At 39.0% G+C, this 18,875-nt stretch overlaps 1 protein-coding gene across 1 annotated transcript; it reads right to left on the reverse strand.

The window, feature by feature from the left end:
* Window positions 1–8,511: 8,511 nt before the first annotated feature.
* Window positions 8,512–14,002, reverse strand: slc34a2b (solute carrier family 34 member 2b). Its single transcript, XM_061078380.1, has 12 exons — window positions 13,957–14,002; window positions 13,738–13,866; window positions 13,527–13,655; window positions 13,182–13,325; window positions 12,773–12,884; window positions 12,469–12,664; window positions 11,831–11,926; window positions 11,405–11,516; window positions 10,107–10,274; window positions 9,850–9,966; window positions 9,627–9,751; window positions 8,512–9,356 (listed from the first exon to the last, which is right to left on the reverse strand). The coding sequence occupies exons 1-12, from the start codon at window positions 14,000–14,002 to the stop codon at window positions 8,820–8,822; spliced, it is 1,911 nt and encodes a 636-aa protein (XP_060934363.1). The 3' UTR covers window positions 8,512–8,819.
* Between the last annotated feature and the right edge of the window lie 4,873 nt (window positions 14,003–18,875).

Raw genomic sequence — 18,875 nt, forward strand, 5'->3', positions numbered from 1 at the left:
GGAGAAGAATTTGGATTGAAAGGAAGAGTTACCATAGCAATGGTCGACACCTCAAACACACCCTAGGAGTCCCTGTAGGGGTCTTAGTCAGAAAGTAATGCCCCTCCCCGGTGCTGTTGTTGCTGTGTTCATAAAAATCACATAATGGGCAATATCCTTTGAGGGATTTTGTCTCTGTGACTGCCAACATGGGGAATAAGCGGTGTTAGTCAGTTCTTAACAGTTATTTACAGCTCTGGTCGACTGTTGTGATGATGTGCAGTTTATAGCAGTGAGTGTTTTCGCCTGGTGTCCATGGAGCTGTCATTTACTAAATAGAGAGTTCCTCAGTGTAAACAACAGCATGTGGAGCTCTTTAGTTGAGAATGAAGACTGTGTATAATTTGGAGATGAACTAATGATATCCCTCTTCCCTCATCTATCTCAGTCCCTTATGTCGTCAGTCTCTGTCTATTTCTTTAAAGATACAGGGCCAGAACAAAAACATTAAACGCTGTGATACATGCGTTTGTGTGATGATGTTATTTTTATAATTATCTTAATGACAGCTCATGAATCGGCTGAAGGGGATTTTCACATAAAACAGATTTTAGTTGAGCATTAAAATTGTACGTTGAGGCTTGTGTTCATCCTTTTAATCAATTCTGTTACCCTAAATCTATATTTCAGATAATATTCATTTCCAGCTTGAGACACTTTTCAGTTAAATAAAAACAGGCTTACAGCTTCAAGTTTACAGCAGTGCAAGGTGTACAGGGAGGATTTACTTACTTTGCACTAAATGCTACACTAAGAGAGATTTAACTGTTTTTAAGTACTTGTTCATTGTGGTAAGTATTTGGATTTCAGCTGTAATATTGTGAAGCCTTTACCATAAGCTGTAATGTAGGAATTTGGATTACAATTGAACTTTTAGATTTAACATGTAACATTTAGATTTATCACTTTACATTACACACATAGTAATGTGTCTTGGAAGAACATATCCTGAATGTTTGCTATACAAATACAATTTAATTGATTGCTAACTTCAGTATGCCAACATGTTTATAATGATGTGGCCCATATTCTAATAAGGAATATATGGTATAAGGTATTACATTCGTGGTTAACATCTCTACAGAATTAAATGTGTGTTAGCATGCTAACATTTGCGAAGTCGCTCTAGTGCTGCATTCATGCAATTGGAAGAGCCAGGAAAATATTCCCTTTTTATTATATGGCCATGTTTATTTCACAGAGGACCCTGTGTTATAAGGACACAAGATTAACACCTACATTGTTCTGTTAAGTTTTTTCGGGGAAGTTGGTTACCAAAGTAAGAAACAATAGTAAGAAGCTATGATATCTAATGGTAGTCCCTCTTATAGTTTATGTAAAAGCCAAAAATGTCCCCCTGTCGGTAGAGTTTTATTGCATTCCTACCAATGTAAATGTTTCATGAGGCTTATTTTAAAGCAAACTTAGTTATTAACGTAACTTGCTACATTGTCGTTTTATGTTGTACCTTTCCATCTTTCATGGATACTTACTTCTACTACTAAATTACCTCATTGTAAAGTCAGAGACATAGATTACAACTGAAATCTGTGCTGCTGCAAATAAAAAATCGAACCCTGTGTTTGAATTCTGCCGTATCAAATGTGTACTGAGGTTTTTTTTTCTTTGAATCATGTTCTACAGTAAAACTATCGCCAACTAAGTGACACAATTATTCAATTGGTTTTAATGTATGTGATGGACGGTCTTGATTTCCGTTTGATTATTTAATTAGTTTAAAGACGTTGATTGATTGCTGTGACCTTGATTTGTCACACTGTACTGTTTCCTCATAATTAATAGCCTTGTGATAGGCCTTGTGGCCCTGTAAGGTGCCATAAAAATATAAGTTATTATAACTTGATCAGCATTGTTGAAAGAATTTAAGTTGATTGTGTAATTTGACTTTAGGTTGAATTAATATCTTACTGAACCCTCTCAAATATTCCTGTCAAGAAAACCCCCCACAGTTTTTGATTTCAACATAGTCCTTTCAAACCAACTGGGTTCATGTGTTCATGGCATGTGCACAAATGCCAGAGAATCACCCATAACCATGCGTCCACTTTTAATTTTCCACATCCTTGTGGAGCATTTGCTGTGATCGTTAATCAAAGAGTTTAGTGATGTAACATGCAATAAAATCCAGCGTCTTATCATGTGATCCAAGCATGTGTGCGCCGCAGACGGCCGATTAAACTTGAAGTGTTTGTGGTCTGGTTTTGTACTACGCTAATGAGGCTTTTGAGGTCCTGCAGTGATATCTATGGAAGTCATATTAAAAGAAGCAATGCATTGAGTCCCTAAACAACAGTTCTGAGGAACTAAAGCAGTACTAGAGTGATTAAAGGTCTGTCATTCTCAGCTGCCTGAGAATGGCCTGCCTAGCAGGGTAATGCTGGACTCGTTATAAAGCGACCTGGTAAACACTAACCTCTGCCAGTGTGATAAAAAGGAAATTAAAACAGTAAATCATAAAGCTCAGCTACTTGGGGAATGTTATCACTTTACGTTCCCTTAAGTTCAGGCTCATTCGACACACTAAGGCCTGTCTGCTTTTTACTGCAGCCATTTCACCATATAATTGTTTTTACAACAAAGAAACCGGCCGGTGTTTTACGCAGATGATTCATTTAATTAGTAACTTGTATCTCGGAATCTCTTTGTTGAAATAACACAACTCAAAGAGGCGTTCTGTTATTTAGTCTTTCCTCATAGAAGAGTACATGGAGTGGACCAAAAAGAGGGAACCACAAACTACCTCCAAAAGACCATATATACGAGTGTAGACCAAGAAAAGTATTACTAATAGCCAGTGCAGTGGATGTGAGAGGCTGCAATGGCAACTGCACTCAGAAGAGATATTTATTTAGACAATCTCAATAACTCAATACCAATAGCCGGGATTTTTACTAATTTACTAACACACTAATCAAAATAATGAATATAACAGTGGAGCTTGAAGGTACACACACACACACACACAAAGTCATGTTTCACCTGAGGGGACGTTACATCGACCTACATTTATTTCCTGGGGACTAAGACTAACTCTCAGCCTAACCATAAATCAAATCTTCGCTCAAAATGTAATGATTAACATTATAGTAACTCATTTTTGTCTGGAAAAGTCCCTACCATGTCACTGTGTAAACCGCTTTAGTCCAAGTCCACAGATACATACACCCACGCACACACTAGACAGTGTATGATAATATAATGTACTTTAATTATATACCCAGTTTCCAAGTCATGGGGCCACTGGCCCTCAGCTTTGGCTGTGAGGCCTGTGCAGGTCAAAGTCTGCTTGCCACTGGCATGAATTTTGATAAATGTAAAATATATGTGTGTAAATTGAGCGCTTTGTGAGTGAATGAATGACTGAGCAATAAGTCAGGAATGTTATCAGGATTTCTGGTGCCCAGCAGAACAAGCTCTCTTTTACACAGCATCACAGTTTATACAGATGCAGGCAGATAGTGCTGAGTGATTCAACGTCACAATAATACTTAGCCTAGAAATGACATTGTCTATTAAAAGCACTGAATGTTTTCAGTTCTCAGTGTGCAGACCCGGTCAGGGGTGGACTGGCCATCTGGCATACCGGGCATAATCCCGGTGGGCCGTTGACCCAATGTGGGCCGGTCTGGTCCGCTATGTTGTTGTTTTTCTCTTCTTCCTCTCTAAATTCCCTCCAATTGGGCCGGCCAATTGGCTACAGAGGGCTAGCAGTGTGTTGCCAGCATCGACACATATTATTGGTCTATTGTTTGTCATTGTCAATCAATCATGGGCTGACAGGCTCAGAGAGCCCCGACAGTGCTGTCAATCACAACACAAACCGGGGGCGGGACGTCATGGCATTGGCGGGGGGAGTCGCGGGACGGGCTGCTGCTGAGACAGAAACTTAAAATGGATAATAAGAGTCAAAAACGCATCGGGAAAAAAAGCTGAAGTCTCTGGAGGTGGAGGCTGCTGAATATGCCAAACTGACGGACCTATGTGGTGCCGGGTTCACCAGCCCAGCAGCAGCAGGTGTGCCGGGAGAGCGAGGAGGACTCGACAATGATGAGCGAGTGGAGGCAGACATGTGAGCGCGCATTTTCAATTTTCAATACATTCTCAAAACTGGCTCGTTACTTGAGCAGCGGAGGTTGGCGTCGCACGCCTCTACCCACGGCGCACCTCTCTCTCTCTCTCACTCTCTCTCTCTCTCTCTCTCTCTCTCTCTCTCTCTCTCTCTCTCTCTCTCTCTCTCTCTCTCTCTCTCTCTCTCTCTCTCTCTCTCTCACTCGCTGCCCCCTCCCTCCTGAGATGTGCAGGTCCGGTGGCGTGTTTGCCGTCGGGGGGGGGGGGTGCAGCGCGAGAGGTTGGTCTATCCCTTCGCAGGTTCACCTTCAGAAATCGTGTTACGACTTTTACTTCCTCTAGAATAGAGATAGTGTCTTATTTTGTGTGCCTATAGTATAGTGGTTATACTGTGGTTTATTAATGTTCTTGGGCAGACACAAGAGGCACTTGTTTATAGTTAATTAGAAGTTCAGATGCACTGGTCCATTACTATATGAACCTCAGCATCTAGGGTTCAAAATTGGTAAAATTATACATTATATGCATATTGTTGTTGTAATTTTTCAGTCAGTTGAGATAAATCTTGAGGAGAAACATTTTGGGTTGTTTTGTGTCTGTATAGGCCTACTATAAAAAGCACTTTGAATTTTTAATTTTAGTTCTTGTACTTTTGATACTTAAGTACATTTCAACACCAGATACTTTTGATACTTAAGTACTTTTAATATGAGCTACTTTAAGACATTTAGAAGACATAAGTTACGTCAATTTAATGGCAGATGTGCTCGGCTAATTATGTGGGCCGGTCTGAGCCAAAAAATGCCCGGGCCGTTTTGTTCTCCCAGTCCAGCCCTGGACCCGGTGCATCTGAACATCTGAGCGGGTACTGGGAGTCTTCTGGGAAAACACACGTCACCACCCACTTTGCTAAAGGTAATGACACGGTACCTCATACGCTGGATAGGGACTTGGTCTAGACTGTAGAAAAGTGTGATGCTTTCATTGCAATAACTGGTTGTGGGTACAATAGCCGATATACTAGAAATGTATAAAAAGCTGTATGTGTATTAGAAGAGCATTTGCCAGGAAGTGTTGTTTTCAGACTCAGTGGGAGGCTGTTTACTGGCACCAGTTTATACCACTGCAGAGCTGGTAGGTTTTCTCTTAGATTAAGATTAGATTAGATACATTTTATTTGAAGGATTCAGCACTTTAATGACAGGGATCAGATACTGCACCTGCATGTTGTGGTGATGGAGGGATCACGATCCAGATCATAAGTATTCAGGCTATAAGCTTTAAGATAATCGTTTAAAAATAAAAATAATGGACGATACATGTAGGTTCCAAGTCTTAGTTGCAATATACTTATGGTAACTTATTATAGATACAACTGTAAAGAGGATATAACTCTTTAAACACAGAGCCAAATTTTAGGGGTTCATAAGTAATTGGACAAATACATATGAAATCAAACAAAATCATGATAGATAATATTTTGTGGTGTATCTTGCACATGCTCTCTCAGAGCTTCACTCCAGGGTTTGTATTGGTGTCTCGCTTCCTTAAGTCTGGTCTTCAGCAAGTAGGTGGATTGAGATCAGGTAAAAACTCTGTTGCCTGTAGAGGGTATCCATCTCTACCCTGAAACGTTTTTTTAGATGCTCATTGTCCAGAAGGAAATGCTGTTAAATTTGTCATGAGGCCTTTGGCTGAATCTGAACTCTAATCCGATGGCTTGACCTGCTTTCCAGTGTCTGATGTCAAATGTTTGTGATGATGATGATTCTATTCACAGCTGGTATTAGCTACAACAACTTGCAGAAACTAAAGCGCAGCTTTTGTAGAGCCTTACATAGCTCACAACGTATATCATTCCTGTCCTATAACAAACTCATCAGTGATCTTACACACAAAAATGGCAAGTCGGGCTATAATTTGTCAATATCTTGAGCAATAATGCATATATTCTTCGGAACAAATTGGAGGAATATTTCTTCTGGTTCTAGCACCTCTGCAGCTGAAAATGGGCTGAGACAAAAATACTTCCTCTAAAAGTTTCAGCCTCTGAGGTATTAGCTCTCTTACTAGAAAACTTCCCTGCATAACCAAAACACAGCTTCATATTGATAACTAATAATAACAACTCATCCTCCTTTATCTGCCACCGAAAATTAGATCACAGCATTTCTATACTATATATATTGTTAGATATTAGATTTTGCAAATATATGAATCTTGGGGATCTTTTATGCCGTCAGTGGTTTTGCTGGATAATGGGTAATTTCAATGGGTGACATTTTAAGATAGCTAAGATTAAATAAGGCTACAGATGTAGTCAACATAATTGATGAATCCATTTCATTAAAAGTTATATACAAAAGGGTTTTAAGTTACCTAAGTCTGTGTGTCCACTTGTAGTCTGGCTGCTGTGGACTTTCACCCGTTCGCAGTCTGTAATTACATTCTTTGCTGGCTGCTGCTGTAAAATCATCTGTATGACTGTGAATATTCTGATTAACTCAGATTTCCAACACTGACTGAAGCTCTTAATGTCAAGATCAAGAGAATACACTGCCACCACTCATCTGTTCTTACCTCTGCATTCACATGAAATCTTTCAGACATATCTGTAGAGGTTTGCTACGACTAGTCTGACTTCATTATATGTTTTGAATTTGGAACTGAAACATGAACTCTAGACAAAGAAGATAGGTATTAATTTAACTTTCCGCTTGTTCTGTTTTGTATTTTTGTATAATACATACTATCTCCACCTATAGCATATGCTTACACACTTATCTACCCGAACCAGGATTTTCACTCATTGTGTAATATAAAACTCCTTTTTTTTTTCCTTTGTTTGTTTTTTTCTTTTTGAATCTGTCTTGTGTTAGAAGCATCATCAACCCCACACCCACTCGTGGTGAATGTAACGAGGGATCTCACATCTGACTCAGATTGTGTATCAGGCAAAACCTGGTTTAAAGTTTCTCTGGAGCAGCATCCAGTGTTGGCCAGCAGAAGTGAAAGCCCAGTCAACCATGTGATATCTTTGAGAACAGTTCTGAACCATTTTGTTGCAAAACGTAATGTTGTAAATAATGTCCCACACCAAGTAAGTGGCAGCTTTTCTAGAAGAAGGATCCTATAGAGGATTCTATCATTATATATAAATCTTCACTTCCAATGCTCCACTTTTCTCCATCTTTTTCTTTTGAATTATGCTGCTGCTACCTGAAGATAAAGCTGGGTTACACTTATATGAACTCCACAATCGCAGTGGTGTAATGACAGACAGTTTTGAAACCAGTCACAGTACATGGCACATGATTGTGTCAGATTATGACCCGTATAGCACTGTGCCTCTGACTTACATCGATAAGAGATAGGCTTGGAAGTTTCTTTTGTAACTTAACAATAGGTTTTTTGCTTCATGTTTAATTGCTACTATGTCACAAAAACACAACTTTCACAACCAGATTAAAGCCTCTGAGTTATCCAATAAGCTAATTTAATGAATACAAATATTTGAAGGTACAGGCACAATACATACTACTGTATTTAACAACTCTCCTGAAATCAGCAGCGTAACTTTGTCAGCACCTTGTGAGCATTAATAATTATTCATAAATAAATAAAACCATAAAAGATGTGATAAAAGTGTCCTTTTGGTCAGAGTGCCCTTTACTGTACAGTCCATAAATGCTCCTGATGTCATTAAATACAGGAGGGTATTTTCCATGCAGGCACAGCAGAGTGGGTGATGGGGCGAGGAGCTGATACTTTGATTAGACTCACATTGTCCGACAGGTCATGTGAGTCCATCTATAGAGGAAACTATTTGATTTGATTCAAACAAGACCCCTCCACCAAACTCTATCTCAGAATCAATGAATTACTTTTTCTTTTCCCATCAAAAAAATCTTACAAAAACATGCATACATTTTTTTTTTTCAATATGTTTGAATTGTTAAATCAGATATGGAGCGTGTCGGGATAATGGCATCTCAGTCTGAAGTCCTAAACTTGCTGTTCCAAGGCAAATAAGAGGTGACTTGAGAATCTATATGCTCCAAGAAGGCATCTTCTTGGAATACACCCACAGGAAAATTCTTATCTGTTATGTGGAACATGAGCAGCATTATCATCGCTGAAGATCAAATGACCTATTGGCTATTAAAGATAACATTCACTTCAGGCTCTATTTACGAATCCTGTGCAATCTACATACAATTGATGAAACAGCATGAAAAAAACCCTCTTTAAAAATAGCAATTTTTTATTTACAATTATTATAAAGTCATAAATAATGAAGGATAACAAATTATTTTACTTCTGCAATAAACATTTGCGTTTAGATGTTGAAAAGGTCAAAGGCCTCTCATAAATCCGCATGTCATAAAAAATATATAAACACGTCATAACATTTAGAACCACCCATAGTTGTCATAGCAGACAGTGAGTCTCAACAATAAACTTAAGACACCATAAGATAAACGTCACATGCCCAGAAACAGCAGGTTCATAATAATATGTCCAGCACTTCTCTTCATATTCTCCAGTGATTGACAGTGTTAGCCATAGTGCATAATATATCATCCAGTACAAGAGAATCATCAACATACCACAACCTGAGAAGTGACAAACAATTAAAAGTGTGTCAAAAATGCATCATTGCATTGAGATACAAATTCAACTTAACGATATTACAGATGTGTTGCTTTGACGGCCTCCTTCATGTCCTCGTCTTTCAACATGGAGGGGTTATCGTACATCTCTAGGCTCTTGGTGTTGTTTTTCCTCATCTTCTCATCCTCAGTTTTCTTGCAGCATTTGCAGCAGCAGCAGCAGTATTTGCCGCAGAACCCTAAGGCCCTGGTCACCACAATGTCCCAAGGAGCCATGGAATGCAGAGGTCGGGGCAAAAAGTCCCAGTCTTGTAGGAGCTTGGGCAGGAAGCGGGGGCATTTAGACTGCATCACGTTGACGGTTATCACAAAGACAACCAACACAATGAATGGCACGCCGACTCCAACGAGGACCTGCCAGCCAGCCATTGACAGGCCGAACACACTCAGAGGGAAAACCAAGAAGCACAGGATGAGGTAGAGGCCGGCAAACCAGCGGTATTTTGCTGTATGGTTTCCCAACCCTCTGGCCAACCTGATGGGCAACCGCGTAAAGGGGATCGGATAAAACAGTAAGATACCCATGATGTTGAAGAAGAAATGGCAAAGTGCAATCTAGAAGAAAATGAAAACAGATAAATTACATTAAAACAAGGTAATCAAAGCTTAACGGAAACAACATCAATGCTTTGACCTAAATGCTAATGATGTTATCTTTACCAATTGTGGTCAATTCAGGTCAACATTAAGATTTGACAATGTACGAGTAAAATTCATCACAGCACTAAAGAAAAAGTGAGGGATCACCAAAGTCATTAGGATTCAGCCTCTGGGGACCATGACTTTGCTGAGTTATTTCTGACTAACCCAAACTGGTGGACTTACCTGCAGTGATTCTTTTAGTTTTTCTGCAGGACTAGCCATAGCAGCAAGTATAGCAGTGGTTGTCGTACCAATATTTGACCCCAGTGTCAAAGGATAGGCTCTCTCGAGGCTAATAACACCGATACCTGGTGAAAGAAGAGCAACACGATATAGATAAGTCCTGGAATCATTCTCAAAAAAATCCAAGAGATGCATAATAATTTATAAATGTCCATCCACTCACCAACGAGAGGAGTAATAGCTGAGGTAAACACAGAGCTGCTCTGAACGATGAAGGTCATCCCTGCTCCCACCAAAATTGCAATGTATCCAGTAACCCAACAGAAGGGGAAGGGGAAGTCTGTAGCCGAACAGAAACACAGGAGGTGAACAATAAACCAGGAAGGCTGTACCTGTGTTGCTCATCAAGTATCATCAATAAAGCAGGATATCAGACAGGCTGACAACCCCTAAAAAGTAGAATTTATTTTATTTGTGTACCTGTGTTGATCACTTTCCTGATGACCACAGCCACCTGACCCTTCAGCATGGAGTTGAGCAGCTTGACAATGAGGATGAGGCATGTGCAGAGGACGAGCAGGGACACCACCAGAAGAATGAGGCCCACGGCCAGGTCGGGCAGTGTCGTATTGGCGAAGATATGTTTGCCTGCAGGGGACGGTCGAGGACATGATTGGCATTAAACTGCAATATGTAACTTCGACCACTAAGGGTCTTACAATCGACACAATAAAAAAAGGAAAGTTTGATGACAAATATACACATCTTCACATTCACAGAAGATGCGACCAAAACAAACAGCGGAAGGAAGGACAGCCAACTGGTTAGCAGTGTGTTTTTACTCTTCTTGTATCATTAATAACTTCTTTTACTTATTATTACTATATCTCAATTATCTCAACTTCTGTTTAACTCTTTTTTATTTTCCCATTTTCTTCTATTTTAGTTTTGTTAATTTAGTTTTTATTCCACACTTTTCATTCAAATGTGTCTATTTATAAATGTTTCTATTTATTTGTATCTCAATTTTACTTCACTCATAAATCTCAAATAGTTTTTATTATTCAATTATTAATATTACTAAAGCGGTGAATAGAGTAAAGGTGAATAAAATGAAACGTCCCTTTTCCTTTAATACGATTTCAGATTTCTGTGGGTTTGTACGTTGTTTGAAACATTTTGGATAATGTTAGACACATATGTTTCGTAGGTATAACATAGCTGTAGTATTTTTTTGATATTTTAATGAGGTATTTTCAAATATAATATCTTTATTGCATGTTTTAAAGCTAAGAATAGCCTTGTGTGTGTGACTCACTTCAGAGCAAATACTCTTTGATCAGTGGAGCTGATAAAACTGCAAGGATGTTTTCTGTGTGAAAGGAAAGTTTAAAGAGTGTAATTAGAAAAACAAACTGGTGCTTTATGACTCAAGTCTAGTTGAAAAGTGTGTGTTTGTGCCTTTTAAAACACTAGAACTGTTTTAAAAGGCACAAATGGCAAATTACTTTGAAGAAAGGACACATTTTATGGTCATGTGGCTCAGGTGCTTCAGCGATCCACCATGAATAGATCTATTGAGCAGGTAGGAGGGTCACGGTAGGGTTTTAGCTGAGTCACTGTAGCGACTCAAAAGTAGTAATTGTCAGAACATCAGAGTGTGTTGCATGAAGGAGGTCGTTGTTGTGGAATCTCTCGTTTCACTGAGCTTTAGTAGATCAGGTAATCCTAATTGCTTGGTAAATGTTCTTTTCCCCCCCATCCTCGGGCATGCTTACATCTCTCTAGGTTTTCAATCCATGTCCTGTTCTTCATGGTCCAGGTCAGGTTTCCTTCTTCCCAACAGAGGGCACCGGCTGTGCAGTTCACCACTGTCACATTCCAGAAATCCTGAGAGAAATAGCACAGATAACAGCCTTAAATGCAAGAAGAGACAGTATAATGGTTAAGAAGTAAATGCAGCTTTACTATGATAATCATGACATGATCGTTCACAACACAGCACCTTTTACAAAATGACACACCTTCATAGTATAATCAAACACAATTACAGTGGTCATAAGACAAGAAGGTGAATATCAGTCATTAACACAAAAAGCAGAGGTGACCATCACTTAATCATGTGGTTTTACTGTTGTTGTGTTACGCTCTGTGTTGCCAAACTGATCATTTGATGCATATGATGCATGTTGTTGATTTCTTACCACGTTGGTCTCCGTATTGCACCACTGTTTGATCAGACTCATGTTTTCGGCTGCCGCGTCATTGGTGGCGATGAGGGAGATCACATTTTTGTCAAGCTATGAGGAAAGACAATTTTATGTTTAAAAAAAAAAAAAGGCCTTTCTTCTTAACGTCAAATATTCTACTTCATCAGACACTAGGGGTCTCCCCTTATTCAAAACAATAACACAAGACCTATTTTGATCATGAAGCAGTGTGGGATCATGGGAGTTGTCCTTACCAACACTGAAAATCTACTTGACACAACTGTGTCATGTCAATGTTCACGGATGAGGTCATGAATGGAAAAAACAAATGTACATTCATGTTACGCAGCAAATGACAATGAATAATCCTGATCAATTAGGATCAATACAATGTGGTAGGAACAAACAGCCAATTGGCTAAGTGGCTCCTTCGTCACATATTGTTTGTCGTGGAAGTTACAGTAAAGACAGAAAAAGACACAGAATATGACACAAGAAAAGGCTTTCTTTGAGGTTCAAAATTATGATGACATAAGTAGACAATTAAAAAATAGATTTCATATGTCTGGTCATTTTTTGACATTTTAATGATGAATTGTTTCATATCATATGTCTAACATTAGCACATCTACCTGGACAATGGAGTCGGTGAGAGGGTCTGTGATGACGTTGAGCAGGTCAGGTGCGTCCTCTCCGCCCTGGATGTTGAAGGATTCGATGATGAGATGGGTGAGTTTGAAAAGGACGCCTGTAGCTACCTCCAGCGGGAGGAGAATCATCACAGCGAGCCAGTTGAAGAAGTCGTGCACTGTGGCACCGGCAAACGCCCTGGAGGAGAAGCAAAGAAACACACTCTGTTTACAATGTTTATGGCTTGATGTTGTCTTTTATCAACTGCTACACGTGTCACAGGATGGAAACAAGCTCTGATCTTACCTGCGGAACTCGTTTCGATCTCCTGCCTGCATCATAGCTACGATAGTGTTGGTGACAGAAGTTCCAATGTTGGCTCCCATGATGATCGGCACTGCAAACTGGACATCCAGCACTGAAAATAATAACTAGCAATACATCATGTGCAATACACAATAACAGAGATTCCAAACTAGACTAGACATAATGAGAATTTGCACTTCATATAATTAAACACTGTGTTGTTTATTATTGATAGATGCTGTTACAGTAGCAGCGCTTGAGTTCATTTAATAAGGCTGTGTGTCAGTAAAGGTTGGAACCACAGCACAAGCCATTAAATGAGTGTGGATTCAAATACAAATGTATGCAATGCATCTACCATATGAGAACATGTATGTGTGTATTTGTGTGTGTCTGTGTGTCCACTTACGTCCAGAGGACACCATGCTGACCACAATGGAGGAGGAGGTGCTTGAGCTCTGCACCATCACTGTGACTAACACCCCGATCACCAGCCCGGCCACAGGGTTGGACAACACAGGATTGTCCTTGAAGATGTCACCAGCAGCTTTGCCTGTGCGCACACACACACACACACACACACACACACACACACACACACACGTGGAGACATACACAATCAGCGTCAGGTCAAAAATACAGCATAATAGACATTCCATAAGCAGAACTTTGTTGTACCTAGCATTAAAAAAGGAACTAATGAGTGATAATGAGATTAAAGATATTTAATGTAATTCAGTGGATTGGTTTTTACCTCCGACCAGCTGGAAAGCATTGCTGAGAACATCCAGAGAGCAAATAAAGAAGTAGAGAAGACCCAGCAGCGCAACCAACTTCAGTAAACCTGTCAGAACTCTCACAATCTTCCCTTTAGTATCCAGCTCTGTAAGAAAAATCGCAGTGAATCAGAGTCAGATTGTGCAAAGGCATCCACTCTATGTTGCACGAAGGACGAGCCGCCTCACCTGACCACTTGACCCCAGTGTCTTTGAGCTCTGGGACATTCCAGGGATCTGCATCTGGATCGTCGCTCACCAGGTCCAGGGTGGAGTAAGCTGGCGGGATGTTCCCCACTGGAGCGTCATCATCTAATGCTGGGCAATGAGCGGAGATGGTTCATAAGAAAAGGTGGCAACGTAAAAATACACTTTAAAGGGAGGTGGCTCTTCGAGAGCTGAACATACCAGGTTTCGGAAGGGTATTGGTCCCCACTTTTGTTCTTGGAGCCATGACTGTGGGAAAAACAGGAAAAAAGTTTTTAAAAAAGCAACAGATGATTAATTCAATGATTTATTAAAGGCGGTTACATTTTTTAATTTTTTATAAAATTGTAAAGGTTAAATAATAAGTTGTTCAAGTAAGTGTCTATGTGTTACTTGTGCCAAGCACCTTTTTCAAATGCACTCAATCTAACAATTCAGTATAATACAATATCTGTACAAAAGCCAAGGAAAGAAAACAACAGCAGCCTCAAGTACAAACCCATCACTCTAATGTCAGGGAAGTCTGCACACAAATACTGCCTATCCAAACATTTCTCACACAGTCTCCCTGAAACAACCGGACTGACCTTAAAATGACTCAGTGTGCATCAGTGTGTATCAGTGAGGGCAGTGAACGCACCTGCAGCGGAGCTCTGAAGAGGAGGAGGCTTCACCGGCTTCACCTGTTGCTCACTGAGGCTCAGTGCTGCTTTTATACTCCCCCACCAGCACACACACACATACACACACACACACACAGAGCTCGGTTCAAAGGTCGTGCACACATGTGCAGAGCACACAGGTGGCAGGAGGGTGCATCTGAATGTGGGCCACAGCTTCTGATAAAGCCAACATCTGCAGTCTCATGAGTTTTTCTGAGGTATGAGAAGAGAAGCAGAGAGAAGGAGCTGAGTAAGGAGAAGATGGGAACTTGACATTTCTTCTTATTCTTATATGGATAATTATAAAAGTATATTTAAATTGTGTAGAACTTTTCAAGGAACTCAAACACTGCATAGCATTAAACGAGATTAAAGAGAATGTCTAAAAGAGACACTAAAGATAAAACCCCGAATTGTCCCACATTGAAAGCAGTTTTACATCTAAAATATAACTCTGGCCCCAATATGTTTATAGTTACAAAAATGTATAAGGTAACCAGGTTCCAGGCTTTGGTCTGAGCTTCAGGTGTAACACAAGGCACAGGTCATAGACCAGTCCATAATACATATTGTAAGTGCCATCAAAGAAACTGCCTCCTGGTGGCTGTAAATAGAACAATGCCATTTCTTCTCAGATCTCCTCAGTGGTAGGTCAGAGATCACCAGATAGTAATGTTTATGTTATTTGGTCATTACTTCTGCCAAGCAGGTGATGTGTGAGTGTTTGTTTGTGAGCAGAAGAACAAAAAAAACCTACAATTTCAATGGAAATTTGTGGCAGTTAGAATTCCGTCTACATTTCCTTGATTTCTTAGAGTGTAATTTATGGATCTTGACAAAACAACAGAGAGCTGTAATGAACATATATTAATGTATCAGTATTACTAAATCTACCTCATCTTAATCGTGTCTAGTTGCGCACTTTGCCAACATTGACAGAGTCTGGTTATGTATCACACTGGAGCTGTTTCACTTTTTGTGGATCTCCTTGTCATTTCACCCAATACTTTATATAACACAATATAACACATCTTAAATCAAGTGGTTGCCATAGCTCCGATCCTTGTTATTGCATTATACATCTACTATGCATAGGCCTGAATATGGACGTTCACATTTGTGGTTTTATTGCTCCCTGGATTGCACACGCATTTGAACACCCTTGTCTATAAACACGTTTATGGGTTATTAGCCTCATTTTATAGCGAGTGATATGGCTGAAACACCACTGTAACAACAGCACACTTTACATCTGAAATCAATGGTGTGAATCTAAGTCAATGATTAATCGTGGATCACGCAGCAGCTACTCCCAAACTGCAGTAAAATAATCACAACAGATTTAATGCTGTACTTATAAAAAGACGGGTTCACAGAGTTGATGGCAACGTATCAACTCTGAAAAAGCAGACCTCTTTAACGTATTTTAAAACTATACGACTACTTCTACTACTACTACTACTAATAATAATAATAAAAGTTGTAATAATAGTAGTAATAATAATAATAATAGCAATAACATTAGTAAGAATTATACTAGTAATAATGATGGTAATAATAATAATGTTAAGTAGAATACTTTATTTGTTCATTTAACTGAGTTACAGCAACAGACACTTTGTTTTGTTGTGGGATTGAACCCCAGCAGCTTCAGTCTGAAACGTCCCACTGGAGTCATTTTACTTTCTTTTGTTAACAGAATGAGTTTAATGTCAAATTTGCTCCAAATATTTTGATCCCTCTTGACGATCTTAAGGCTTTCAACCGCTGGTGTCTAAAGAAACCTGTCATCCTCTTCTCTTACAACTTTCATCACTTTATGCCTTTAAGTTTATATTTGCTTTCTCTTTTTACAAACATATAAATAATATATAATTAGTTATATATATAGTTTTACTACTTCATACATTATTTCTCCTCTTCTTTAATCAACTAAATCGATTGGCAATACCAATACAACTCTATAATAAAACTAAGGAATCAGTTGCATTACAGTACTGTATTTGAGCTTTCAAAAGTAACAAACCCCAAATAACTCACGCACAATAAAACGTTTTAGAGATATTTTACTTCATTAATAGCAAGAGAAGAGCAATTCAAACTTAAGTTAAGTTGAGTTGAGTTAAGCATTAATTTTTTCTTTTACAAGATCCATGAATTTTTCCCCCTTTCCTTCCTCATTTTTTGCACATTCTGAGAACTAAAAAGCAGAAGTAAAGACGAGCAGAGCTACAAAAAACTGTGAATTTTCCTGTTCTTAATTTGACCAAATTAAAATCCTCTGCATCTCATAAGAGTTAATATGAAAGGCAAATGTTTCCCTTGTTGTGATATTGCCCTTTGGAGTTAATAAATAACTGTTACATTTTAATTATTTATATGAATATTATATAACTGCATTTCAGGAGGAGTGATTATTAGCTATTATTTCTCAGGTATACAAGCAGGGTGATAACGGATTATTGATTAAAAATCTTTTATCTGTTTTGTTACTGATACCTAGCAGTTAGTGCTGGCGCCCACACTCTCAGCTCCTGTGCAGTTATGACCAGTAATATTATTATGTTTTCGTTTTTTAACGTGCACATAGTGATACGACCCAATCTATGCAGGAGACAAGTGGGTGCACAGACTCTAGCAGAGGGTGGTTTTATGTTAAGTAGCCAATAAGGAAGCAGATTAAAGTGGCTACATTTTACAATTGGCCTGGTCATTTATTGACGTTTTCACCTGGTGTGACTTCAGCAGACCCACATACGATGGAAAGATCAGATGAGGCTTACTTTTAACCTTTGGAATGCTGCTTTCATTGTGCCTCCACCCACACACTAATCAAAATACTTGTAACTGTGGTTGTGTAACTGTACTTTTCATAGAACAAGACTGTGTTTCTTTTAATAATAAGCAAAACAACTGTAAACTCATATTCTCTCTCCGGCCCCTTTCCGGAAACTTTCCATGGGAAGTTAAGCTCGGGAATTTTGGAAAAAAAAAAAAAACTACGCAAATTAAACGCTGAGCATCTAGCCTATTTCCATTCATTCATCCATCAAAAGACGATTCCAATTGTTTGGCTAACTATTTATATCTTTGGCATTTTTTTTACAAACTTTTTTCTCATCTTATTCTACATAACAATGCCACGTGCACCATCTCATGTGATGAGACATTTCACCCAATCCAATGTAGAAGGAAAGGCTGTGTACATTTGCAAATACTGTGCAAAGACCTATGTTAAGAATGACACAACGATGCAGAGGCATATATTCAAGTGCCTAAAGTTTCCTCAGGGCTCAAATCAGCCTATGACAAAACAAAATGTTTATATTCATATCTGTATATGACAAGGTAAATACAGTTAGCATAAATTACCCACAACATTTCCAATTTATTCCCGTTAATTCCCGTTAATTCCCGTATATTCCCGTATATTCCAAATAATTCCCATGGAAAGTTTCCAACTTTGAATATTCCCGGAATTTTGCAACCCTAGTCAGAACCAGAATCACACCGACCTGGAATTTGCTCTGGTTGTTGGTGCATAAAATGAACATAAAAACACAATAAATACTACACACATAAGAAAAAAAAAAAATTTAATAAAAATATATAAAGGATATAAAAAGTAAAGTAAAATGCAAAATGCAAAACAGGAGCACAATGTCAATTTGCAATAGGCAATGTAATGTAATATAATATAATATAATATGTGTTAATCATTTGCCTGCAGGGCCATCGAGTTGATGCCACCGACCTGCCCTGCTGGCACAGTCCACTGAGGGTCAAACTGTTTGCCCTCTTGTTACTGCGGGGGCCACCCTGTAGTACAGCACTGTTAGTGGGCTGTGCTGAGCTGTGATGAGTGTTCATAAAACCATAAAGCTCAGCCGTTAGATTCGTCCTAACTGGTTGAGTCACTGAAGCAGCCACACCATCAAAGCTACGAGCAAAGTGACACTGCAGCGTGACGTGATGGAAAAATCAGTGTCTTTTGATCCTTGAAATCGAAAGGCCTAGTTTAAAATAATGAAACAACAATAATATTACATATTCAGTTTTCCTGTTACAATATATCATATGTACATATGTGGCCATAATGATGTAAATATCCACTTCGACCTTTAGCAGCTTGGAAAGCCTCTTTTGTGTAAGATCTGGTTCAAAGTTTGGCATCTGGACATTCAAATAATGTAGAAACACAACACATCACATCAAACTACTCTCAAAATGTATGAATCGCAAAAAAAACACGAAGCGACATGAAGGGTGTCTTCTAAAATATAACCCACTTGTTGAGTGAGATCCTGCTGCCTCCTCATGGTCAATATGTCATTTTAGATACTGTCGACGATTGTCAAAGACTTGAAAGACATCATGGCTGGTGCATTAAAGAAAATTGCATCTGGAGCATGGGCCTGTTCACACAGTTTATTGTGCACTGAAGCACAAAGGTGGTGC

Source organism: Limanda limanda, chromosome 9 (genome assembly GCF_963576545.1).
Source record: "Limanda limanda chromosome 9, fLimLim1.1, whole genome shotgun sequence".
NCBI lineage: Eukaryota > Metazoa > Chordata > Actinopteri > Pleuronectiformes > Pleuronectidae > Limanda > Limanda limanda.

Coding starts and splice junctions, on each gene's coding strand:
- slc34a2b (XM_061078380.1), bottom strand. CDS start 14,002: ATGGCTCCAAGAACAAAAGTGGGGACCAATACCCTTCCGAAACCTG. Junction 13,326..13,526: donor TGCTTTCCAGCTGGTCGGAG/GTAAAAACCAAT, acceptor GTGTGCGCACAG/GCAAAGCTGCTGGTGACATC. Junction 9,967..10,106: donor CAGGAAAGTGATCAACACAG/GTACACAAATAA, acceptor GTTCGGCTACAG/ACTTCCCCTTCCCCTTCTGT.